This window comes from Callospermophilus lateralis, unplaced genomic scaffold (genome assembly GCF_048772815.1).
Source record: "Callospermophilus lateralis isolate mCalLat2 unplaced genomic scaffold, mCalLat2.hap1 Scaffold_1353, whole genome shotgun sequence".
Classification (NCBI taxonomy): domain Eukaryota; kingdom Metazoa; phylum Chordata; class Mammalia; order Rodentia; family Sciuridae; genus Callospermophilus; species Callospermophilus lateralis.
In genome coordinates this window covers 44316-71939 of record NW_027512514.1, presented here as the reverse complement: position 1 = coordinate 71939, position 27624 = coordinate 44316, and the positions used below count along the sequence as shown (strand labels likewise).

The 27624-nt window shown below is 35.3% G+C and overlaps 1 protein-coding gene across 1 annotated transcript in view; it reads left to right on the top strand.

Annotated features, from left to right (window-relative positions):
• LOC143388716 (NBAS subunit of NRZ tethering complex-like) overlaps positions 1–27624 on the top strand; it is a 171228-nt gene that overhangs the window by 99441 nt on the left and 44163 nt on the right. Inside the window, 2 exon segments of the mRNA XM_077108094.1 lie at positions 21830–21913; positions 26922–27075. Of these exon segments, the coding sequence (XP_076964209.1) occupies positions 21830–21913; positions 26922–27075 (238 nt within the window).

Below are 27624 nucleotides of genomic sequence, written 5' to 3'. Positions count from 1 at the left end.
AGGCTTGGGTGTTGATCGGCATATGCAGAGTCATTTGGCACATCTTACTTATACCTGTTCTCGAGATAATTTTGTTTTTCCTGAGATTTATAGAGGCTTGGAACCATGTTAAAATCAACATAGGTATATCCTAGATTTTAATCTGTGCTTTAAAAGTTGTAGGTCACCAGGCTCTAAGAATGTTTAAAATTACTTATTTGCATTTTTCTTATTACTAAAAGGCAAATCTTTGTTCAGGTAAAAGTGAAGAAAAACATTGAGATACTTTGATAATTTTCAACTTTTAAATATGTATAGTGAATTGTAAATGTATTTTCTAAATGTGTTTATAAGTTAGAATGTAATTCTGTTCTCTACCTCTGCAAAATAAATTTGATTGGAGATGACTTATTTTTGCTGTAAATTTTTAGGAAAAAGGGCTACTATTCCTTAATGTTGTTTTAAAAGGTAATGTTGATGTGTGCATATACCATTACATTTTCTTTTTAGATGTAATGCACTTAATGTTACTGTTTTCTAGTGATTGCTTAAACTTATGATTTTAACCTGAAAGTTGGCTTGCAGAATAATTGCACAATGTCCAGTGCTGTATTACCTTTGAATGCCTTGGGGGTCCTTTATGTTAACTGGAGGACTAATTTAAATTACAATAAAGACTTCAGTTATATTTCAGCAGAGGGTAACTGGAAGATTAAGGTCCCCCCCTCTCCCCAACCCATACTGGGGATTGAAACCAGCGGTACTATACCATTGAGATACATCCCCAGCCTTTTTTCTCCCCACATTTTTAATGAGTATATTATAGTTGTCCATAATGATGGGATTTGTTGTTACATATTTGTATTTGCGCGCAATATAATAATATGTGGCCAGTATCACTCCCTGGTCTTGCCCCGTTCCTCCCTGCTTCCCATGCCCTGGTATTAAAGCTATTTTGCATCATTGTTTTGGGATACGAGATTTAAAAAAAACTTCGAAGAGACTGATTGTATATAAGTTCTTGAGTTATATTTGTTTTTAACTACTGAGAAACATACAGATTGTTTTGGTTAATTTTTGTTTCTCCAGAAAGTCTTTCACAGTATTAAGTGGCAAAGAACAATAGGTTTAATGGTAATATGTCTACTCTATTACAATTTAACTTACTAAATGCAAAACCATGCTTAGACTTCAGGCATAACTGCTTCTGTGTGATTTTTTTATAAATTATTCTTTTCCCTATATCCTTCTAATTCTTCATAGTACAAAAATTTTTACTTGGTTTTTCATTTTCTGTCCTTCTCCCTTTGGTTCCCCTTATAATGAACATCAACCTAATTCTAAAGACAGAGGCCATCCTTCCTAATTTCTGGATACCCAGGGGCATGGGATGGTTCTTGGGTAGCAAGTACTTCACAGTGTTTACTGATGGGACAGGTAGGTCCTTGTGCCATTTAAGAAAGAGGCTAAAGGGTGTGCTGTGGATAATATGCCTGCTAACATGGGAGAAGTCTTAACATAAGAGGTACTTATCGAGGTTCTACTGACCTGAAGGTGCAATTTCTGTTTAATCCACTGCCAAGTTCTTTTCTCCATTTAGAATCTTGCCCTAAGGGACATAAAGATCAATAATATATGTGTAGAGATTTTTTTTTGAGGATTCTTCTTTGGATACTTGTTATTCATTTTCTGAGTCATTTACAACTGTGAGGTCTGGGATGAACATAATGTTTGACACATTGGCACACAAATACTTTTCTACACATAACCACTCGCCATTTGCTGAGTACCTCACGTGGGCCTAGCACTGTGGGAGGGATTTCAAAATGAGTAAAACTGTTTCTAATCAGCATGAGTTATCAGGGATACTTTATAAATCAGTAGAAATTTCTTATCCACTGCCTTGAATGGCCGTTGAACTTTCTGTGTATATGCCCTGATTTTCTTGTGGAAGTCTGCATTACTCAGTGGTACCACTTAGGCTTCATCCCACTTTTTTTCCCTTCATTCCCTCCATTTACACTTTGCAATTATAATGTGGAATTGATTTGAAGTAAGTCATTACACTTTTAAGTGTATACCTGCCCAAATTCAGAGTGGCTATCAGGAAGATTGTGCACAGCCCCAGCTCTCTCCACTCCCACCACTCTGGTCTCTTGCTGCTTCCTAAATATGCCACATTTGCTCCTGCCAAGGGGTTTTTGATTTGGTATGACCTTCTCACATATCCTCATGTCACTGGATCTCTTACTACATTCACTTCTCAAGGCCACCTCTTCAAAAAGGCCTTCACTGTTTTCTCTCAGCTTTCACTTCACCATCACATTTTCCCCGTATTTTCTCTTCATATCATTTACACCTAACATGTTGTAGGGTTGTCTTTTCTACTTTATATGATTTTCCTTGGCTTTCTTTTGCTTAAAATTTTACCCTCACTTTAAATCCTTCTCTTTGATATCTTTTTGTTTTCTAACATACATTACTAATTTGGTTTGTTTTGCTTATTGTCTGTTTTCCTTTCTATAATGTCTCCTTCAGTAGGATAAGCATTTTTTTGTTCCCTAGTACTCTCAGAACAGCACCTGAAACTTTGCAGTTGTACAGTAAATAGTTGTGAATGAATGAATGAATATAAAATCCATGAACATCTTTAGTCTCAGTGCCTGGTATGAAGTAATAACTCAGTAGGTTTTGAATGAATGAGTCACTTAAGACAAATTCAGTACACAGAATGGTAGATAGAATTCAAATTTTAGAGTTCAAGCTATATAAAAAATTTGGAAACCAGTAGTGGGTTATGTCAGCAATTGACCTGTTGTTCTGTTTGGAGATTTCATTGGCAAAACATGTACTTTGACATCTAACCAAAGTTTGATCAATTTTGATCTAAACTGTGTCGATACGATGGCTGGGAGATTTCTATGGTATGTGTTATTCTGTGTATTATAATGTCACTTTTTGTTTCTTGTGTATTTGACATTGAAATGTGACCAACTTTTGTAAAACCTTGAATAACATTTTTCATCATTAGTGAAAAGGTACCAATTCTTAATCATTGTTATAAAATGTTTACACTTTATATCTTAGTTTGCCCCTTTAAAGTAAAAAAGGCGATATTTCTTATTTTTTGTTAGTGCCCTCGATCATGGTAATGGAGATTATAAAAAGTGGAAAACCATAATTTTTTTTGTGCTGATTGCACATTTCAGGTTAGGTTTTTGGTAGGCCCAAATCTTCATGTCAGATTAGGAGTCTTGTTAAGGAAGTTGGGGGCTTAAAGTGCAAGAAATAAAATCAATAAATGCGATTGAGTCAAACTGAAAAGCTTCTCGGCAAAGGAGATAATTATTGAGGTGAAGAGAGAGCCTAAAGTATGGGAGCAGATTTTTATCACAAGTGCATCAGAATGTTAATCTCCAGGATATATGAAGAACTCAATAAACCTAATACAAAAAAATAATAAATGGGCTAAGGAACTGAACAGACACTTCTCAGAAGATACACAAACGATCAACAAATATGTGGAAAAAGTGTTTAACATCTTCAGTGATTGGAGAAATGCAAATCAAAATTACACTAAGATTTCATCTCATGCCAGTCAGAGTGGCAGTTAACAAGAACACAAGCAATAATAAGTATTGGAGAGGATGTGGGGAAAAGGTACATTGCTGGTGGGAATTGCAGATGGGTGCAACCACTTTGGAAAGTAGTGTGGAGATTCCTTAGAAAACTTGGAATGGAACCACCATTTGATTCAGCTACCCCACTCCTTGGTCTATTCCTAAAGAACTTAAAATTGGCATACTCTAGTGACATAGCCATATCAATGTTTATAGCTTTTTAGTTTATAGTTTTTTTTTTCATTTTAGCCTTCTTTTTGAGTGAAATCTTTCCAGTATGATGAATACAGTGTTTTTTTTTTTTAAATTGTATTTGTTTGTGGAAATAATGTAGCATAGTGGTAAGGGCACCTACTACCTGCCTAGAGTCATGATTTGGGGTTAGTTTCTCAACTGTACCACTGTCTTTTCATTGTAACATGGGTATGATTATAGCTCTTACTCCAGTGTTGTAAGAATGATTAAAGAATTAATACCAAGCACTGTTTGCAGTGGTTTATATAAAGTAAATGGTATTGAATTGTTAGCAGTTATTATAATACAGAATTTTGTACTAAAGTTTGGTCTCATATACTTATATAGTTTGTATATTTATTGTTTTAGACTTTTTATTGGAATGATTTTACATTTACAAAAGTTACTCTTTCATTCTATCTTTCCACTCCCCATATCCCCTCCCTTCCCCTCCTGTCACTTCCCTCTACCTAATCTAAGGTAACGCTATTCTTCCCTAGTGCCCCCTCCTTATTGTGAATTAGCATCCACATACTAGAGGAAATATTTGGCCTTTGGTTTTGTTGGATTGTCTTATTCTCCAACTCCCAACCATTTACTGTATGTACATGACTGCATGACCAATGTGATTCTGCAACAATATACACTCAGAAAAATAAGAAATTATATCCCATCTATATATATCAGAGTACATAAATGCATTTTACTGTCATGTGTAACTAATTAAAACAAATAAAACAATATATAAAACACATTGTTGTGGGAAAAATGGTACACTCTTCACCTAGTTTCCCATTCTTTTAGTCATAACACATTGGTCAAATATAGACTACCACATATGGTCAGTTCTGCTATAATGTGGTGCATGCATTTCTAAATATTGCACTGTGTGGAATCATTCAGTAAAAACTACACGGAATATTAGGGAAATGGGGCTAGTGGCACTTTGTTAGCTTCTTAACTTTGTCCTAGTGCACAAAAATGTTAACATAGTTTTTACACACTTAATAGTTAAGAAATAAATGTGCAAATATGGACCTTTACCTTGAAAAACATGTGAAGGGCATCTTATTGTGGAAGTAGGTATCAGAAGAGTTGTACTTTGTGAGTTGGAAAGTGGGAGCCAGGAGGGCGACAGAAATCTGATGGAAAGTTTTAACACAAGATGTGGATGGGATCACTTCACTGAGCTAGCTGGTGGATGTGGGGGAGTCTGATCTGGCTTGCTTTAGCTGGGTCCAGTGTTCATGGGATGCTTCCTGGGGATGCAGTTGTGCATGTGTAAACGTGAAATCTGTTACACTTAAGTTACCTAATGTATCAGTTTGTGGGAGCAAATTTCCATTTTAAAAACAGAGATGAACTCACCAAAGGTTTATTGGAATTCACCAGTATTTTTTTTAGACTAATGTCTTTTTCTGTTTGAAAGTGCACTCCAAGATACTACAACATTGTATATAGACTTTATTTTTTTTAAATTTTTTAATATTTATTTTTTAGTTGTAGTTGGACACAGCACCTTTATTTCACTTGGTTTATTTTTTTATGTGGTGCTGAGGATGGAACCCAGGGTCTCACACGTGCGAGGCAAGTGCTCTACCGCTGAGCCACAACCTCGGCCCGTAGACTTCATTTATTTTTAATGTGTGGAAATAAACTCTGTTGATCTATGTATGTTGATAGTACAATTCTTTGGTTCTTAGGTATTTACTAGATAAGAATTATTACTCACTATGATATATTCCTGGATTATCTCCAGAACCAATAGGAAAAGACTGAATTGTATTTTGTGTATTTGGGATTATTGCAGAATTTATTTTATAGTGCAAGTGACAAACGTAAATGGAAATAGAATAGAGTTAAGAATAATTATATTCTTAACATCATCCCCAAAAACGTACTCTCGGAACTTTGCAATGTATTTGCTTATAAATAAACTTGTTAGATTATTTGGTGATTGAAAGATGAAAAATATGCTGTAACATCTGGATGGACTATAACTCAGTGAATTGTGAGTGTATTTTAGAAGTTTCCATTTTCCTTTATGAGTTATCTGTGGAGTCAGCACTAATTATTTTCTGTGCTTTAGTTCCATGGTAACTTATAAGATCATCAAAGCTAAAAATAGTGACAGTGTGAAAATTCTGTCAGCACTGGCTTAGGTCACATAGGATGCCATCCTAAGCTCATGTCGGAGTATACTAGTCCAGATATTCAGAAGCTGCTCTTTTCCTGGAACATAAAAACCACTTTTTCAGAACAACCTTGCAAAAACAGTATGGTACATTGCATGATAAGCCAGTTCCCTTTCACCTGCAGAACTAGGCCCTCATTGTGCTGTGCTGACTTGAACTGCATTTGTCTCTGGCATTTTCTTGTTAATCATAAATCATTCTTGATTTGCTTGGGCCTTTGCCCCTTTTGTGCATTCTGTCCCACGTAATGCAACAGAAAATTCAGGGCCCCTGGGAAGTATCATTGGGTGTGAAGTTTTGCATAATTTTGTCCTTATTGATAGTTACTGTCACTCACCCAAAACTAAAACTTCTAGAGATCAGTATGGAGAATATTTTGTCTATACAGGTTGTCATATCTTGTGGCAGTTTTTTTTGTAATGAGATGTGTATCTCCTAATAAAGTGCTGTGGATATAGTGCATGACTGTAATAATGGTTGATAATTATATTGATTGACAAGGGTACAGATGTTTCCAATTCACTGGTTGAGATTGAGTTAGTACAGAGGATTTCCAAAAATTAAATACAAATCTCTTTATTCATGGTTTTATGTAGCCTAGTCCTGTTCATAAATACTTATTCCTTGAAAATTTTAAAAGCAATTTTTGAGTATTCTCACCCTAATTTTGTTTTTGAAATGAGGTATCACCTCAATTATAGGCTGAATAATGAAATAATTATAGAAGGATTAGACTATTGTATTCACTTCTTACTTTTTGGTTGTCAGTCTCAAGGGAAACATAAGAATTTTTCTTATAAAATTTAAGTCAAATTTGTTACCTAATAAAAATTTAATTCCCATTTGTATAGTTTGTTTTTGAGTTGCTATGATCAAAGAATAATGTGGCTTTGTATTTTGTTTTGGAGGTGATCATCGATAGAGTACACAGACCACTTTTTACAAAATGGCGTGTATCAGTTTTGGAATCCAAAAAAGGGAAAGACCTGCTTTATAGTCAACCTTCAGAACCAGGGACTGGGGCTAGTGGTTTGGGTAGTTGGTTTTCACAACTCCTGGCATGGTGACACTTTAGACTTTGACTAAATTAATTCTGTCTTATCAATTTAAAGGAAAAATGGACTTAGTTTCTGTCTCCTTTATCAGAAATTACACTAATCTATTAGAAAGTAATTTTTCTGGGGCTTGAAAGTGTGTTGATATTAAGTGTCTGGAACTCTGATGAAGGCCAAAGAAACGAAGGTATATTGATTAATTTGTTTTTCCCTTTTAGTCAAACATTTCAGGATTGAGTATAGAACATTTGTCTCTTCAGTTTACAGCCTCATTTCGTCTTTCACATGTAGCTCTTACAGCATATCCTGAAATATGCAGTAAAGGGATTATTTTGCTGTTGGGGCAAAACATTTGAAAGGCATTAGTAAAATATGTTCTGAAATGTAGAGTTATTTTAATACTTACCACATTCTGTTTAGTATGGATATAGTGCTTGTCAATGTTTTTTCTAACTTAATTTGTTTTTGAAGTTGTATATGGACATAATCTTTATTTTTATGTGGTGCTGAGGATCAAATCCAGTGCCATCCATATGTGAGGCAATTGCTCTACCCCTGAGCTACAGCCCCTGCCCTAGCCCTATCAAGTGTTGTTAATGTAGTTTAGTACAGTTTAAAGTTACTGCTTTCATTCAAAAAGTTTTGAGGAGGCACTTCCCCGCAACTTTGGCCTCCCCCCCCCCCCCGCCCCATTGATGTATTTCCTTTAAATCAGGCTGTTACCAGATGCAGCAATACTGAGTGATACAAATGATACTCTTCATGGAAATAAGATCTTCCTTTTATTCAGTTTTCTTCTAAACTTAAGTATCTTGACCAATAATTTTAGAACATATAACCTTTAAGTAAGCAACAACATATTCTGAATGGTTGAATTGCTGCAGCAACATAGTCCCCATAATTCTTTTTGATCAGTCTTTGCCATTAAAGATTTCATTAATATGTAATTACTTGTCTGTAACAGCAAGTATCTTTATCGGACTATGTTTAATTAACATACAAATAACCCTGGGAGACACTTTTTCCAATTTTTGATATTCGCAAGCTTGTTTAAGGATTGTAATAAGAAAAATGGTATTAAAAATTAAATTGCTGTTGTGTAGAAAAATATATGCAATATTTTAAGAAATGTTTTAACTCCATTTGTTCCCCTTTCATTTGATCCCAAAAGTTTGGATAATGTACATAAAACTATTAAAACACCCAGGGCATACATAAATATTGGAATTACTTGACATGTGTAGACATATATTTGAGGAGAATTGATAGTATGGTATCCTGGAACGAGCACTGGCTTGTAGTTAGAAATGTGGGCATGTGATTCGGTTCTGAGAGTTGCTGGCTACATACTTCCGTGAAATCTTTTTTATGATTCAAGTGTGATGTTCAATAAATATCAATGGTAGTTAAAATAGAGGATATTGTTAGGGCAGTAGCCGCAACATTTCTCTTGTAGATATTGATGGGAATATCATTTTATAGATTCCTTTTAGTTTTAGGTGTATTAAATAGGCTTGCAAAAAGATTGAATAAAAAGAACTGAAAAATGGGGAATGACTATGGTTTGAATGATGGTGCCATGTCCCAAATGCACATTGAAATGCAATCTCCAGTACAACAGCATGAGATGTGGCCTTTGGGAAGTGATTCAGTTGAGGGCTCTGCCCTCACGGATGGGATTTGTGCCCTGCTAGAAACTCGAGATTGAAGACAGTACCTTCTTGCCTTTCCTTCCCTTCCATAATATGAGGATGAAGTGTTTCTCCCTCTAGAGGACACAGCAGTAAGGGGCATCTTAAATGGAGACTGGCCCTTTCACGAGACACCAAGCCGACCTGCTTCTTAGACTTCTCAGAATCCAGAACTCTAAAAATAAATCTGTTGTTTGTAAATTACCCATTGCAAATATTGTCTTAGCAACTCTTAATAGATGAATTATTTCTTCCTGATGTCTTTGAGGGTTTGGTTTTTTTTTTTTTTAAATCTGGGTCAATGCCCCTTTGCTGGCAAGAGATCTGACATTCCAGATTACTGATAAAACTACAGAATAAAGCCTTATTTTAAATAGTCAAGTGTTTTTTTTAAGTTTAACTTTTATTGAACTACAGATACAGGAAAATGTACAACTTGACACATCTTCACACAGTGAAGACAATTAAATGGTATTACCAGCATCCCTCTGTTTTCTGCTTTTGGTCACCTCATCCTAGAGAACTGCTATTCCATAACAATGTTAGTTTTCTCTGTTAAACACTAAAGTGGTTTTTGAAGACTGTTATACCTAAACTCTGAAAGCAAAGTCTACTCTTAAAGACCACTTTCAAATAATAGTACTTATAAAGTAAGACATTCCTAAAGGACTTAGCTTTCCTTCTGGCTTTTGAACTACTTATTGTCTGATGTGTGTGATGAATGCCACTATAAATTTTATTTTTGTTTTAATGATTAATTTTAAATTAAAAATGTATTTTATATTTACACACTTACCATTTCCAGTGCTCTTCATTTCCCTCCATTGCCTTGTGAAGTCCATGTTTTTCTGGTATTTCTTTCTGCATGAAAGTTTTTCTTTAACTTTGCTACAGGGCTGATCTGGTGAGCAATCATCTTTGTTTTTATGTCTGAAGAAGTCTGTATTTTGTCTGTTTTGAAAGATATGTTAAGTATAGACTAATATGCTGCCAATTTTAATATTAGTGCGTTGTAGTCATAAATAGTTGATTTTGACATTTCATAAATGCACAGTTTGCTCCATTGAATCCCCATTACTTTGTCTTTGCTAGTTTTATTCTTTCAGAGCATCAGAAGGGTCACCCCATTGTCTCCTGGATCACATTGCTTTTGATGAAAGATCTGTTACTTTTATTCTCTCTTGTCTTATTTTATTTGTGTACTTCTAAGATTTTACTTATAATTGGTTTTGAGCCATTTTATTATGCTGTCTCTTAGTGTTGCTTTCTGCATGTTCTAATTTTTGGTTATGGAGTTCCTTGAATTTCTGGGGTTATACATTTCACCAAATTTAGGAAACTTATTTATACTATTTATTTTTTCCCTTCCCTCTCTTCTGTTTCCAATAATACATACCATTCCGCCTCCTCCAGACCCTAATTGTATGTGTGTTGGCTGCTTGATCTTATGTCACAGCTCAATTGTCCCAGTCATTCTTACCCTGTGTTTTATTTTGGGTAGTTTCTACATTAGTCTTTCTTTCAGTGTCTGCTGTTGATGGCTGTTTATGGCTGTTTGTGTATTTAATCTTAATATATTTTTCATTTCTGATGTTTTTGATTCCTGGTAGATCTGGATATATTTATTTTCTATGCTACTTCTTATGTCATTCATGGTGTTTCTTGATTTGTTTCAAAAAACAAATTTTCTTATGGTAATGGGCCATTATTTTGTCTGTCTTTGCATTCCTGGCAATTTTTTCAAAATAAATTAGGATAAATATATATTTATTTATTATATATGAGAGCAAAATGCATTACAGTTAATATTACACATTTAGAGCACAATTTTTCATACCTCTGGTTGTATACCAAGTATTTTCATACCGTTCATGTCTTCATACATGTACTTAGGGTAATGATGTCCATCTCATTCAACTGTCTTTTCTATCCCCCTCCCACCCCTTTGCTCTTTCTAGAGTTTATTCCTCCCACGCTCCCCCTCCGAATTCCACTATGAATCAGTCTCCTTCTACCAGAGAAAACATTTGGCATTTGTTTTTGGGATTGGCTAACTTCACTTAGCATTATATTCTCCAACTCCATTCATTTACCTGCAAATGCTATGATTTTATTCTCTTCTTGGTGAGTAATATTCCATTGTATGTATACCACATTTTCTTTATCCATTTATCAATTGAAGGGCATCTAGGTTGGTTCCACAGTTTAGCTGTTGTGAATTGTGCTGCTATAATATTGATGTGGCTCTGTCCCTGTAGTATGCCGTTTTTAAGTCCTTTGGGTACAGGCCGTGGAATGGGATAGCTGGGTTCAAAAGGTGGTTAAATTCCCAGTTTTCCGAGGAATCTCAATACTACTTTCCATATTGGCTGCACCAATTTGCAGTCCTACCAGCAATGTATGAGTGTGCCTTTCTCCCCACATCCTCACCAACGCTTACTGTTGTTTGTCTTCATAATAGCTGCCATTCTGACTGGAGTAGGTTTGATTTGCATTTCTCTAATTGCTAGCAAAGATGAACATTTTTTCATATATTTGTTGATTGTATATCATCTTCTGGGAAATGTCTGTTCAGGTCCTTGGCCCATTTATTGATTGGACTATTTTTTTGGTGCTTAGCTTTTTGAGTTCTTTAAATACCCTAGAGATTAGTACTCTGATGTGCAAATGGTAAAAATTTGTTCCCAAGCTGTGGTCTCTCTACTTAACCTCAGTGATTGTTTCTTTTGCTGAGGAGAAGCTTTTTAGTTTGTACATTCCTGGCAATTTTTGATTCATTGGCTGACATCGTGAATTTAATATGACTGGGGTGGGTGATACATGTGTATTGAGGCTTTCTTCTGGGGTACAGCTAAGTTGCTTGGACATGATCCTTTTGAGGCTTGCTTTTTAGGTTTGCTGTGTGGGAACAGAATAGCCTTCAGTCAAGGCTGAGGTGATGCTCCTCTACATACTGATACCCTGTAAATTATTATTTTTCCATTCTGACTGGTGGGAACTCAGGCTATTTCTGACTTTGTGTGAAAGCTACAGTTCCTTCTGTTCCTTTTGCTTGGTTCTTTACATATTCATAGGTGTGGGCTGATCAGAGCTTTTGAGTACATGACTTGCTCACAGACTTTGGAGGATCTTCAGAGTTTGCTTTCATAGTGCAGAATCTATCTTCTATGCCCTGTTATCTATGGATTATTAGCTGCTTTGGCTTGCTGAGTTTCAAACCCTGTCTCCTCAACTCAGAAGGATTGCCTGGCTCTGTATGGATCTGCTCCCTGCTTTTTGTCCTGTGGTCTGTGGCCTCTGTTTGGGTGGTGATCTGGAGTTGGAGTATTGTAGAACTCACTTTCCCTTAGTTGTCATTACCCTGCACTGCCTGGTGTGTTGGTGTTTGATGTATTTGGGGTGGGTGTGTGTGTGTGTGTGTGTGTGTGTGTGTGTTTTCCAAGAGGTTTATTGGTGTTCTGTTGCCTCATGCTCTATTTTGGCTTAAAACAGAAGTTCTGTTTTAGTGTTTTAATTTAGCTTTTCTGAGCTGATATTTCTTTTGTTCATCTGTTTCCTTTAGCTTTTTTTTTATCTAAAGGGTGAGTCTCTATCCCTGTTATGGAGCATACTTTATCCTTTTCCATAATGTGTTGACTGATGTAATCAAACTAGAAGTTTCACCAGCCACTTTTCTCTGTGTGCCTAAGTTTCACTTCTCTGTGCACTCTGAATTTGGAACAGGTTAATGCTTTTCCTTAGTCTGAAAAATCTGCATTTCTATGCAGGTGAAAGAAGATCTTTTCTTGTGGATTACCTGGCACTTGTTTTTATTCCAGGGTCAATTTGCATACCACTTCGTGTACTGTTTCACTGATTTTGTGTTCTGGCAGTTGTAACATTCAGTCTATTTTGATATACAGAATTTTCTGTTGCTACTAACAACAAACTGGCAAAACTGCAGTGTATTGAGTAGAGATGTGCTGTTTTTGAATTGCCACCATCGCAGGTTGTCAGCCACATGCATCTTGGAGGGTATACAGTATGTGTGAACTCTCATGGACCTTAATGGATGGGTTCTCAAAGAGATAAGCATACATATCTTTAGTTCTTTTTTGTACCTTTGTATTTCATTCTGCCTCTAAAAGTATTTTTCTTTGAACACTAATACCACTTTGTCTCCTACACTAACTTACATAGTAGTATTTATTTTCCTATTTTTGTTCCTTAAGTATAAGATCTGCATTTCTGTTAAACGTTTAACAGTTTAAAGGTGTGATGAGCAAATAAATATTGTGTAATTTAAATTTACATAATACTATGAGTTCTATTTACTACTACTTTTTTTTTTTTTTTTTTGCTCCCATCTGTCTCCAGTCTCTGTGAACTTCATCAACAATAGGGATATGTTGGAAGTACTTGTACTGAAAGTACCTAGACCACTGTCTTTCTAGCCACGTTTGTGGGAATGACACCAAAACCTCACCCTCATTTCCTGGACCTTAATTTTTTCAAGGTGGCAGTCTACAGTACAGTTTGACTAAGACTCTGATAATTCATTAGTGAGGCTGTAAACGAACTTGTACAGCAACATCTCAGAGAAAACAAACTGTCTACTCTGCTTATTAACAGCTTAGGACATTCCATGTCTCAGTGCTTGTGTATGCTCATATACAGACCTTTCAGAGTACTGGGTTGTTGCTGATGGCCCGAGTGTAAGATAAGGGAGTCAATTCTAGAAATCTTAAATTTTAAATTAGAAAAGTTTGAAAAAACCTTAGATTAACTCTTTAGCTGCAAGGAAAGCATATTGATCATGAACTATCAATAATCCTATGGCTTAGGGGCATTTTTTTTTTTTATTCTTCCATCTAGTCTTCAGTCTGTTCATTCTTTTGTTAAATATTTATAGTGAGGTTTTAATGAATGGTGGGTATTGCATCAAGGATACAAACAAAGCTTTGAAGGATCTTATAGTCTAGTAAAGGAGCAAGACACATAAATAATTATAATACAGTGTGATGACAGCATCCAAGAAACACATACAAGGTTAATAACATGAAAGGAAGTCTGGTAAGCATGTCCAGAACATTAGAAGTTTCGGATTTTTTTCTTCCAATGAACAGTATGTTTGATTGGCACAGTGAAAATGAATATTATGATAATGTATATCATGAGTCATATTACCTTTATATCCATTTAAATAGTGTTACAATGTTGTCATTATGTGCTTCTATTTTTGAGTATTTTGTATCCATGTTATTTTCTGTTGCCATTGTTTTCTGAAGTATCTATTTTTTATCATTGGAGAACTCTTTAAAAGTTAGAAGAGTGCAATGATTATTTTCTTAAGGAAACTAAGTTGGTTGAATCACTAAGGATCTCCTATGTGTTATATGTTGAGTATAAAGTACCCTTATTATACAAATAAAATAGCAGTGAGATAAATATTTTTGAAAGTGCTATATGTAATCCAGTGGTTTTAGCTATGTAGTGGTCTCTGTAAACTGACATTTATATGGACTGGTAAATTTGTGCAGCTTGATTTTAATTTTATCTTTCTAGTTCTTTTGAGACCACCTATTGTAGAATTAAGAGTATATCAGTAGATCTATTCCTACTGATCATTCTTGTAATCATTCAATAATGGTAATTTTTGAGCTTATGTGGGTTACATATCTACAAATCTATAATTCTAGTATGTATCTTATGGAGTATTTGTAGTTGAGGTATTAAGTCTCAACCACAAACTAAACATTTATATAGACTAACATTTCATCGTTAATAAAACTACACACTTATTTGTATAAACCATGTAATAACTAATCACTAAGTGTATAAATTAAACTTACATATAAGTTAAAATTGTCATTCACATATTATTACTATGTCTATAATATTACCAGGATTTGCGATGGTTGCAAACAGGTATTTACCAGAAAGCATATTTACTTTCAGTGGGGAGACAAAAATATAGGCTAGGAAATTGATGAAATAATAGTTAAGAACTCCAGGAAAATGGAGAACACCACCTTTGAATTATAAAACTACAAAAGAATAAAATGCCACATAAGTTGTCCAGATGAAAGGAGTAAGAATGTAGGAAAAGAAGGTAATCTGAATGGTTGTAGAATCATATGTAGGAAGCTGGAATTCTGCGGATGGCTTGAAAGAAAGATGGAATTAAAAGAAAAGGTGGAATACAGATAGGTAGGATGTCAGGATGATTCAGGATAGACTCTGGGATAGATTTCCTAGACTCAAATTCTATCTGCATCTTATTAGCTGTGTGACTTTGGACAAGTAGTTTGGTGTTTCTGTGCCTACATTTACTGTAAAGAAAGATAATATTGTGTCTCAAGGCTTCTGAGTTTATACCTATAATTAATGATTTATATTTGTGTTCATTGTCATAAGTGCTATATAAATAAGTATTAGGCTGGACAAAGTTGGATAGCTTCATAGTGTGTAAAATGCTTATTCAGCATAGGTCTTAGAGGTGAGAATATGCATATATTTTAATAGGTTACAGTAAACACAGTCTTCCTATAACTTGTGGTCTGCATAGCTGTAATTCCATTTTTTGGTTATATGAATGAAAAGGATATAAAAATATTCTTCTCTAATCCTTTTGTTCAAATTCCATTAGCCATACAAACCCACATAGGGTCATGGTTAATGTACACTGATACAGTTCATGAATATTTTGGTACATTGCAGTAGTTCTGTAGTTGATAAATTTTAGATGTAATTTTTTTTTTTTGGTCCTGGAAGTTTTTTTTTTTCCCCCTCAATAATCTTAAATAAGGGGCCTCACTATTATTCTCTCCATTGGTTCTGTGTTGGTCTGAGTAACAGGATAGGAAATGAAATTTACTGATCTCTTACATCCCTCCCTACTGGAAAATTGCCTCCCTGTATGACGATGGTCTTCATCAATCCTTAGTTGACTTAGATCTCAGATCTTTGAAAGGAACATAATCACATATAATGTGTATTCTCCCTCATTGAATGAAATAATAAATACCATAAATTAAAGTTGTAATTCAACACTTTTAAGTTAAGCCCCTGTTTTCCATTGGTTAAATATTACAAATGAGTGTCATTACAAAAATAAAACACACGTTTATGAATGTCTTACATGCCTTACACTAGATGCTAAATATAAGCATGAGTACATTGTTTGGGAGACTTTTCTTTGGTCATTGTAGCTTATTTATGTTTTTTGGTAGCTTATTGCTAAAGTGAAAGGCTGCTGAAGGGGTTTGAGTACATCTTTTTTTTTTTTTTCCCTCTAATAGTTTTGCTTATAATAAGCATGGGCATCCTTTTATATTTTGAGGACTTTCTGTGTCTCTTGTTCAAAATTAGAGTCATTGCTCTAAGATGAAGGTGGGAGTAATGGTGGATGGGGCCAGTTTTCATTTTAGTGACTTCTCATATGTTGTCCCTTGTTGTATTGACGTTAATCATCTTTTATAAAAAAAAAAAAATCTGTCAGTTATTTTACTGACTTTTTCTGGGAGATTCTGTGGCCACTACTCCCTGGAGTTTGTGCCTTTTCCTTAAACTTTAATGCTTTTTAAAACTAGTTCTGTCTCTCTCTCTCCGTGTGTGTGTGTGTGTGTGTGTGTGTGTGTGTGTGTGTGTGTGTGTGTGTTGCTGGGGATTGAACCCAGGGCCTTGTGTATGCTAGGCAAGTACTCTGCCAACTGAGCTATATCTCCTGCCCCCATACTTCAATCATGGTTAAAAACTTGTTTTTAAACTTGTTTTTGAGCATTTAGGAGGGAGACAATATCTTTTGGAAATTGCCATTTCTACCTCATAAATCAACTTATATTTTCTAATTACTGATAATATATTGGTGTCATTTTACTCAGGATTGGATCAGAGTTTATTGTAATTTTTAGATATTTGTGAAAATCACCATCTTTTGAAATTATTAATGTGGTGTTATTTATCATAAAGTACATCTTGAGATGTTAACAGTCATGTGTGTCTTACTTGCTACTTATGAAAAGATACTTCTTTGTTGACATTTAATATTTAGTGTATGCTAAGTGGTATTTTAAGGTTTTTATATGTACTAATGTAACCTTTCCTATCCTGTTACTACTGCTATTTTAGTAGGAAATTAAGGCACAGGCTGGTTAAATAATTTCATCAAGCCATGCAGGGTGGAACCACAGTTCTGACATCAGGATTACATTATTAAGAGCATACTCTTAATTATTATGAATTAGAATCCGAGGAAATATTTGCTTTTGTCTTGTTTTTATTGGGGCAGATACTTTTATAGTATGTACTACATAGATGAGGCAGCTGTGTCCCAGAGATTAAGTTGGTAATGGGAAGCAGATTATCAAAATTATAGAGCATTGCTCCCCTCCTTCTCTCAATAATTGCTACTTCTGCTCTGTTTTGTAAGTTATTAAGTAATGAAACTGAACCTCATTGATGTAGAAGAACACCATGAAGGATGTCATTGGGCAGCTTTCTTCCATCTCGGCACTAGGGTAGATCAGCAGCTCTTTGGTTTTTCCATCGAGTTTCAGATTCGTTCAACTTGTCCAGCAACGGCAACTGTAGTGCAGTTACACACATAGGCCCAAATTATTGTTACTTTTTGTGTGCTGAATTTACCGGAACATTTTATTCTTTGTTAAATAATAGAAATATAACTCGATCTTAAAACTAATGTATAAAAGGTGGCAATTGTCTACTTAGTCTTTTGTTTCCAAAGCATAGGACATGGATAAAAGAGCTTCTGGGAAGTTTATTTTTTGATAAATTTTCCTTCAAATAACATTTAGTGTGAGAAATCATTGGGGAGGGTATTGTTGAATGTAACAGAACTTGTTACATTTCTCACAGATAAATGTTACCTTCAAATGAAACCAACAGTTATTTTCAGAATAGAACAATGAGCAGCATTTCTAATATGAAGAATTCTAAAATTAAACAAAAGTAGCTATTGTAAAAAGATAATTTCAGTTTACTATGTAATTCTTTTTTGGGGGGGTGGGTGGGCATGATATAATTAAATTTTGGCACTAAGTAGAAAATAGAAGATTGAGATGAAACGAAGTATATGTATATGAAGTTTTGGGTGTTCTGGGAACTTTGGATTCATACTGTATGTTTTGTAAATAACCAAACTTTCTGTAGTTCTGTGAGAGTTGCAGTGTGATTTCTAGGTTTATTTGGATTGGAATTGTCTAGTAATTGACTTATGTGATTTATATTTTAGGTCTGAACAGAATTAGTGAAAAGGTTTACTCTGAATTAAGCATTCTATCATTCTGTATGAAAGTACAACTAAAATTTGGGTATTTTTGCATATGCAATGTTAGAACCAATTATTTTGAAGTATGAAGAATGTTGAGTTTCAGAGAAATGTATATTAGTTTTTTTAGTTGTAGATGGACATAAGACTTATACTTTATTTTTATGTGCTGCCGAGGATTGAACCCACTGCCTCTTATGTGCTATGCAAGCACTCTACAACTGAGAGCCTGAAATGTATATTCTTAAGTTTCTTTTTTTAAAATTGAAGTACAATGAGGTATCCATCAGTATGGGCTTTACGTCTGTAATTTTGTAATCTAATATCTGAAACTGGATGTACTTGAAAATGTAAAATTTTTTGGGTGCTTACCTGATAATTCTTGTGTAAAAAAAAAAAAATTTAAAATCTGCAGAACTTAGTGATCAAATACTTCAGTCTCAAGTGTTTTGGATAAGGGATACTCAACCTATAGAGCTTGCCCTTCCATCAGTTTGATAATGTCTTAGGAAAGCATCCTTATGATCATTCCTAAATCTATAGATTCCCTGCTATAGAAGCACACCTCCTTGGCATATCTGGTTCTTATGAACAAACTGTTCCCTTTCATTGTCATACTCCAGTCTTGATTGATGCTCATGATCAGTTTAAAAATTTTGTTGTCGATTATTTAAGTCAATCAACATGTATTGTTTTTAGAGTCTGTTGAAGAGCAGGCACTATTTTAGATACTAAGAATATAACAATTGACAATAAAAACAAAAATTTGCTCTTTAAGAATTTTTTTTCTGTCTCCGTAGTGGGGGGTACTGGGGATTGAACCCCTCAGGGGTTCTATTCCCCATCCCCCCCTTTTTTGTCACTCTTATTTATTTTTATGTGGTACTGAGGATCAAACTCGGGGCCTAACTTGTGCTGGGCGAGTGCTCTACTGCTGAGCCACAACCCGAGCCACCCCCATCCCTTTTTAATCTTTGAGACAGGATCTTGCTAAGTTTCCCAGCTGGTATTGAATTTGCAATTTTCCTGCCTCAGTCTCCTGAATCACTGGGTTATACAGACATGCCACATCATGCCTGGCTCTTGATTATTTCTTAAATTCTGTGATTTGAAGGAAAATAAAGAAGTTTTGATACTTTTTAAGCAAGCACTTTAGACTATTAAAATTGGTTTCATGGAACCATTTGTTAGAAAATAGCACAATGTTTTCATTTTTATAACATTGATCATCAGATCTAAGATTAAGAGGAATGGGGTAGAAGTTAGTTTCATAAAAGTGTGTATTACATATCTTAGATTAAATGATCTTAATTACACATGTAAAGAGATATACACATGGTTGTATAAAATTGGGAAAAGGCTGCTGTGCTTAAATTTGAGTGGTTCCTACTATGTATAAAATAGGGGAGTGGTACTTGAGAGCTAGATTATAGCCCTTACATCCTTTTTAGAGGCAGGATAATATGCTACTGAAAAGTGTAAGCTTTGGATTCTAGCTATCTAGTGTGTTTGAAACAGACTGTCATTCGTTAGCTTCATGAGGATGGACAGTATTTCACTGTAGTATGAGGAAGTTAATGTCATCCACATTAGGTTGGCAGGACTGGACGAAGATAAGGATAAGTATTGTTGCTGATTTTCACTGCAGACAAAATAATAGTAGCAGTTCTGTTAGCACATTAGACACAGGATAGTTGGTGCCGGTCCTTGAAAGTGCAGCAAAGTACTCACTGGGTCTACCTTTCACAGTTGGTCTCTGAGCAGAACTTGATTTTAATGTATTTTTGTAAATAGTTATTTTATCCATTTTTGTTCAGTGAAGATAGCGAAAGTTTTTTCTAGATTCCAAATTTCAAATAAATATTATTTTCCTGAGGGTCCCCTACTATTACTAATCATCTTAGTAATAATAGATGTTCTATCTCATATGTACTTTATATAGAAAATAGAAATGTCAGTGTGTGACAGTTTTGTGAAATTCCTTTAGAAAACCTTTTGTTAGCTTAAGGAACCGTGTCTGCTTTAATTAGAAAAGGCATAATAGCTTGCTAGGTTCATTTTCCCCCCTCACTCTCAATTCATTGCTCTAACATTATGTTGGAAGAGTGAGCATTGTCGTCATCATTATGTTCAAACGTGACCCTTTTTATTTTACATTTTAGTGGTTTGTGATAAAGTATTAATTATTGATGACATGAAAATAAAAATTTTTTATGTAGTGGCTGATGAAAATCTATCATTAGGTTATTCATCTAAATCATCTGACTCAGAAATATGAACTCAAGCTTTTAGAGTATGTCTGGTACATATTTGCTAGAAAGCATGGCCTTGCTGAAAAGCTGTGTTTTTATTAAACCATATAATAAACTTCTTATCTTACATGTCTACTGAGGAAGCTGGACTTTGGATAATTTGCTCCAGTAATAAAGCAAGAGTGATGCTATTAACGAGTGCTCACTGCACCTTCCCAGACTCATCCACTTCACAACTCTCCAGTTATTTCCTATTACTTTTCACTTGAAGATCAATTTCTTCATGAACATAATTTTCAGATGTTTATGAAGTGTTTCTTGTGCAAAGCTTATGCCATCACCTAATAGGAGAAAGTGCAATTCTTTTTTCTGAGGCTATGATAAATTTTAGGAAAATGCCCCTATTGTTACTCAAATAAGAGAAAATGTTTTATTGAGCTATGACGGTAAGGTAGTTGAAGTTTGTTTTTAAAAGTTCTGTCTTTCCTCAGAAGAATTCAGTAGTTTTTACTGATTTGTGGGTGTTAAAAGTAAAAGGGACCTTAGCAATAATGGTGAAAACACCTTTCTTTGAAACTCTTGTGCTAAAAACTGCATAACTTGTTGAAGGATAATTTTTTTTTTCGATTTGTATCAAATTGCTCCACTACCCTACTGTTTATTTCCCATTTCCTTTTAAATTAGTCATCCCAAACAGTCAGAATTTCTTTGTCTCTTAGGTTTTCTTTTATGTCATCTTCTAGTGATGTTTAGAGAATAATTGGAGAATAATTTCTCCACTCTTGCTGCTGCCTGTCTGTGCTATTCAATATGATAGCCAGTAACCGTGTGTGGCTACTTAAGTTTAAATGAATTAAAATTAAATAGAATTACTTAATTCTGTTTTTCAGTATCTGGAGCTGTATTTCAAGTGCCAATAGATATACTGTGTTGGATGACGCACAGACCATTTCTATGATCACTGGGAGTTCAGTTGGGATAGCACTGATCTATATTGCAGGCTTTTGGGGTAGGGAACCTTTTATGTTGATATGAAGAGTATGCAGTTCAAGCTCTTCAAGAATTTTAGAATGTATGAATGGACATGTATCTATACCATTCTTTTAATTATTTGCCATTTTTTTGTTCATAATTTTTCCTTTTCTTTTTGAAACTTAAAATCAAAGAGGAAGTAATAGTATGGTATTTCCCACGTATATATTGCATACAATGTGTATCATATGCCACTTAAAATACTATAAATGGGGGGCTGGGGATGTGGCTAAAGCGGTAGCGCGCTCGCCTGGCATGCGTGCGGCCCGGGTTCGATCCTCAGCACCACATACAACGATGTTGTGTCCGCCGAAAACTAGAAAATAAATATTAAAAAAATTCTCTTTAAAAAAAAAAACTATAAATGGAAATCTTGATGGTTAAGTTTACAGAGACACCTTTTGGTTTTATATTTCTTGAGAAGCTAGTCATATTCCTTATGAAGCTAGATGGTGTGTATTTTAAATACTGTGTGTATATGTGCTTTCTTATTTATTTTTAAGTTTCAGTGGTGATTCCTTGATGATCGTTCCTTGGCATGAACATAAACACCGAGCTAAAGACTGGTGCGAAGAATTGGAGTGCAGGTCAGTATGAGCCCACACCAGGCGTCTGCATTTCTTTGTGGGATGGGTGAATAGATGGCCCTGTGAAAAAGTGATGTATGATCACTTCTTGATGGTGCTCCCTGATTTGGAGCATTTGAGTAAAGTTAAAGGGAAAAACAAAACAAAACAACAAACTGTTGATTTGGTTATGTTGAAACTTTTCAATGAGAAGATATTAAATGTTACAAAGGGATTGTGAAATGGTTTTATTACAACTCTTTAACTGTTCTAATTTTTCAGGTAAACATTTTTTCTCAGTTAAAGTGTATGTATATATACACACATACATACATGTACCTTTGTTTTTCATTTAGTTTTAATATTTATTTTTATAAGATTGATCTTGGGGGAAAAAACCTCAGGATGTGGAGATATAAGTATTGCAGAAAGGGATGGGAGATATGATATGGGAGTGAAAGTCCATATGAGAAACATTTGAATTCCTTTATTCCCCACTCCCCAAAATTGGGCAAATAGTTCTTCATTGTCTCTCCTTCCATATTTTCCGTACGTGAGACCAGAGGACCTCTAGTTAGCTGGAAAGCCTCCAGATTCCTGGATACCAGGTACAGTATAGGTGGGAATGAAGATATGGGTTTCAAAATCCAGAAATTTATATATCTCCTGAATGCTGGAACTCTAAGTTTCCTTCCTACTCCCTCTTCTCAGATGTAGGAATAATCCCCAAGAAGTTTGGAGAATTCCTTTCTACAGAAGTGGAGTAGCCTCTGGAATAGGGCTCTAAATCTAAGGCATTGTCTCCAAAGGTTAGGGCATTATAAGGATATAGCAAATAAGCAGTTCTTGCCATACTCACAGAGCTTCCTGGACATCTAAAGATAGGCAGGCAGGTAGAACAAATTAACTGAGGAAAACACACAGAAAGTAGAACTGAAAGAAATGCACCATGTTGACAGAAGGAAACTTCAAAAATTATAATATTCCCTGGGAGATAAGATTATATTTATTAAATAGTTGTATAAAATGGGAACAAAGGCTTAAAGAGAACTTGGGACATTAAACGAATGGTTGTTGGTATACAAAACTTAAAGAATTGGAAAATTAAATCCAGGAGATTTTGTAGATACTAGAATGAAAAGGAGTACAGAGCTAGAATATAAGAGAAGGATGCATTAAAAACAAACCTCTGTTAAAGTTACAGGCTTTTAAAAACAAATAGATAATAAAGTAGATAAAATTATAAGAAATAATTCAGTTCTATATTTAGAGTTGAAGGTTGTGTATATTCAGATTGAAATGCTTATTACATTGAAGCACAGCATTATAACCTTCAAGAATATCAGGGATACATTGTTCTAAAGAGACTACATGGAAGGAATTGGGGCTCAGAAGGACCTCAAACATCCAGAAAAATACAAGAAGCTTTAAGACAATTGGAATCCTTTTGAAACTTTTGAAGAATCTATCTTATATGGATTTCAATATCCAGTTAACTGCTTTCATATTTGATTGATTTTATGTATAGTTCATGAAATTTGTCACACATATATACCTTGCTTCAGGAGACCATTCTAAGGTTTCTTTTATTAAAATTAGGGAGTGAAATGAGAAGAAAATACCACTGGATTCTAAACTGGACTTTAATATATACAAAAGCAAGGCCCTGGATGACATTGTGCCCAGTTGGGGGTAAAAGGGGATAAGGGGTGGCTTCAAGAATCAGGTCTTAGGGGGATGATATGTTGTAATGTAATTGAAATATCACTGCAAAATATTTTTTAAAATATTTTTGTTATAGGTGGACAAAACATCTTCATGTTGTGCTGAGGATTGAACTCGGTGCCTTACACTTGCTAGGCAAGCGCTCTGCTACTGAGTCGCAACCCCAGCCCTCATTGCAAAATATTTTATATTTTAAAATTTGATCTTTTAGAAATTGGAAGAAAAAAGTAGCAGTGACTACATACAAGCAATCAAGAGTGGAGAGAGTACAGTGGGTGTTAAGTTCAGGAAAAAACAGAACAACAGTTTCTTGTGTATTCATGCCCCCACCCAAGAATTTATTATCAGTGGAATTTTTTGGATAAAATGGGAACATTTTATTTATTTACCATATTTAACTAGAATTCTTTATTTACTAATTGTAATGAAAAATTGAAAGGTAGAGAAATTAAAAAATGTGGAAGGTTGGTTTTCATGGTGAGGAAAGTGAGATGATGGTACTGCACAAATTCTCTCCAATTAAATAAGACTTTCCCCTCCCCTACCCAGCCTCCCAGCTTCTCTGAGATGATGCTTTTTATGGAACAGCACTGGAAGCCCAGGACTGGACCCATTCATTGGGTTCTTCTCAGTTTTCTTTAGCCTGTATCTTGTGATTCTAACAAGTAGATGCCAAGAATGAAGGTATTTCTTCTTAGACCAACCACAGCACTTAAGTGGAAGAAACTCCAGAAACTATAAACATGTGAAGCCATGAAAAGATGATTTGGAAGATGATACAGATCTTGAGTAGTACAGGTCATTTTTCTGTTAATTAGCATCTGTCTTTGGTTAGGTCCAGGGATTCTGAAGGAAGAAAAGGGCTGTGTAGTCCCTGTCTTCACGAAGGTGTGCCCCAGGTGGAAGTGCAGAGTACTATGAAAGACATGGCGGGGCATTGTTGGCAATTCCAGGGGAAGCCTTAACCTTGGTGGAGGTCAGAGAGAATCCCTGTGGGGACTTGAAGAATTTGGAGAACAAGCAGGAATTAGCTCAGTGGAGATATGTTTGGCAGTGAGGAGGGAGTGCTGAAAGGCTAAAGGCAAGGCCCTCTTCAAGAACTGAAAATAAGAAATGTTCTTATTTTTTTATCAGATTTCTGTTGTAAAAAGACTATTACCTGAGGATGTCACAGATTTAGTTTTCAGTTTTGTTGCATTTGAAATGCCAGAAAAATATTTAGGAACAAGCAGCAGGAAGATCTTAAAGCTTCTAAGTGACGTCTGGGTTGCAGGTAAAATATGGTAGTTGAATCGTCTGTGGTCATTTATATTTGTAGAGTTGCAGGGAGACCTGGAGAGAGTACACAGTAAGAAGAGAGCTGGGTTAAGCATTTGGAAGTGCTAATATTTAATGTTGGGTAAAGAGGATATTCTAGCAAAGGTGACCAAAAAGGAGCAGCCGAAAAGATGAAAGGAATCCTGATTGTATGGCTGCTGGAATGAAGGGGAAGCTGATTCCTGAAGGAGACAGCAGTTAAATCCTCTCAGATGGTGTTGACAGGGAAATGGGTAAGGACTGAAAAAAAAAGCATCAAAGGAACTCTGAGTTGCTGGTGGCTATTTTTCCCTGCTGAAAAGGGGCAGATTTAAAAAACTGCTTGGAGGAGTGATGTGGCTTTGTGTGTGGGGGGAAAATCCCTGGAAGAATACTAATGAAAATAGGAGGCTAGTTAAGTAAAGGATCATTCCACGCGTGAGACTTAGTGTGGTGCCAGTTACAAGCACAGTGGCTTATCTTGGGTATGTGCCTAAGATGCCCAGGTACTTAGGTGCTTTGTGTCTAATCATGTGCCACACCTGATGGAACCCCCCCCCCCCAATAGTAACTATAAATAAACCAAGTAGCTATTTGGTTCATGCCAGGCAGTGTTGTCTATTTACTTAAATTACTTTGAGTTTTTACAACATTTTGCAGTAGTATTAGCCCCACATTTTAGAAGCAAAGGAATCCTAAGGTAGTATTAGCTAAGTAACTTGCCCAGGGTTTCACAGCTTTCAGTGAGGAATTGTGTTGTGTTGCGTGTTCTGTAGCACACTTATAAGCTCATTTCCTCAACTTTTTTATGGATTATATTTGATATTTTATTATTTTCCAGGTATTGGGGAAAAATATTTTCTCCAGTTTGTTAGTAATACAGTGCGCTTACAATAAAGTACCTTTAAAAATGAGAAGACAGATATCAGTGATATATGTTCTATGCACAAATGTTGATATAGCTCTGAGAAATCTGAAGGATTCCTCAGGAAGTTTTAATGTTATCTATAGAAGTATAGTAGGAAAAGAGAAAAGAGGTGGCAACATTGACCAAAATTATGTGGAACAGTTCTCAATAGTAATTTTGTCAGATGGCTTGTTGACTATTTGGAACAGGAGGAGAAAAACCTCCCAACTTCTGGTCTGTTTTGGGCATTGCTGAGCAGAATGCCATACACAGATTTAGCAAAACACTTTAATATTATGCTGTGCTTCACCTATTTTGTTTATTTTGATGTGTAAACTTTAAATTATGTGTTCTATAAGGACAAATGGTGCCAATATAAGCTCACTTCCTTAAAATCACAATAACCAACCACATGTGTTACCACCTCACTTTAGATGAATGAATGTCCCTAAAGGAACATGGTGTTTTCCTGGTCCATCTGGGGAGTCTAGTTACTTTTGTCTTGTCCCTTAACCATGGAAGGCAGTTGTCTTTGATCATCCTCATAAAAACTCCTTATAATTTGTGGTCCTCATGATGTTATTCCTGTGTGTTCCTTTAAGGTATTGTTCATTTTTCACTATTGTTCATTTGGTGGGGAATGTTACGGAGTAGTCTGTACTGGGCACACACCATGGTGCATTGCTACCATGCCAGGGCCTAGTAGAGGTATATTCCCAAACTAAATGAGGCGTTATTTTATGTTTATGAAAACAAGATTTTGTAATTCCAACTCAAATTGAAGTAGTCTGGGGGAAATTTCCTAACCCAGGCCTGGCTGGCCAGCACAGGTGATTTTGATTTAACCAGTTTGCTTTCCAGGGTGATTTTATTAATACTTATGATTTGTGGCACAAGAGTTTTATGATTTTTAAAATTGGGAAAAACTGTACGAAAATAAATTCTCACAAAGTGTCTCTTCCTGTAAGTATGCAAATACATAAGAAAAAACACATAAGGACCCATAATCCCTTTGTCACCTATTTCCCTCTTTCGCTCATAAAATTATATTTTTTTCTAGCATTCCAATGAGTTGTTAATTGTTCTTTTCGTGATTTGCAGAGTGGTTGTTGAGCCGAGTATCCAAGATGAAAGTGAATTTTTGTATGCCGCGCAGCCTGAGTTACTGAGGTTCAGGACAGCCCAGCTTACAGTTGAGAAGGCTATGGACTGGTATCAGAGCAGAGCAGAAGAGATAGAGCACCATGCCGGGCAGGTGAGGGGAGGACTGCTGCTGCCCAGTAATACTGCAGTGTTGCTGGGTCCTTAGGGCTCAGGGTATGCAATGGATGTGGATAGCAGGGTCAGGAATCATGGAGGTCATTTGCAAGGGATGGAATGAGTGATTCTTATTACTTTTGTTCATTTATTCTTTGCCTGAGAAGTTTTTGTGGCTTTTATTTTGGATTCTTACAGAGCAAATATGTGCAAGAAAAGTTCTAAATCTTTTATAATATAAGCTGCAAATCATTCTGTCCCTGTTTGTCTACGTATTAATTTACTGACATTAATATTAATGTCAGTAAATACTATAATATTTTTTTCTTCATAGAGTGCTTGACCAGTTCCATTTTACAGTGAGGTAATATGGTTGATTGTGATCTTGCCTTTCAGGAACCCTGTTCAAAGCTGTTTCTACTATTTTCCTTAAAACTATACTCAATTTCTCTTAGGCTTATGGACCTTTATTGAGATCCATAACTACATCAGAGAGGAGGCATGATTCAGAGAGATGAGGATTATACTGAGCTTAAGTTGCTGAATA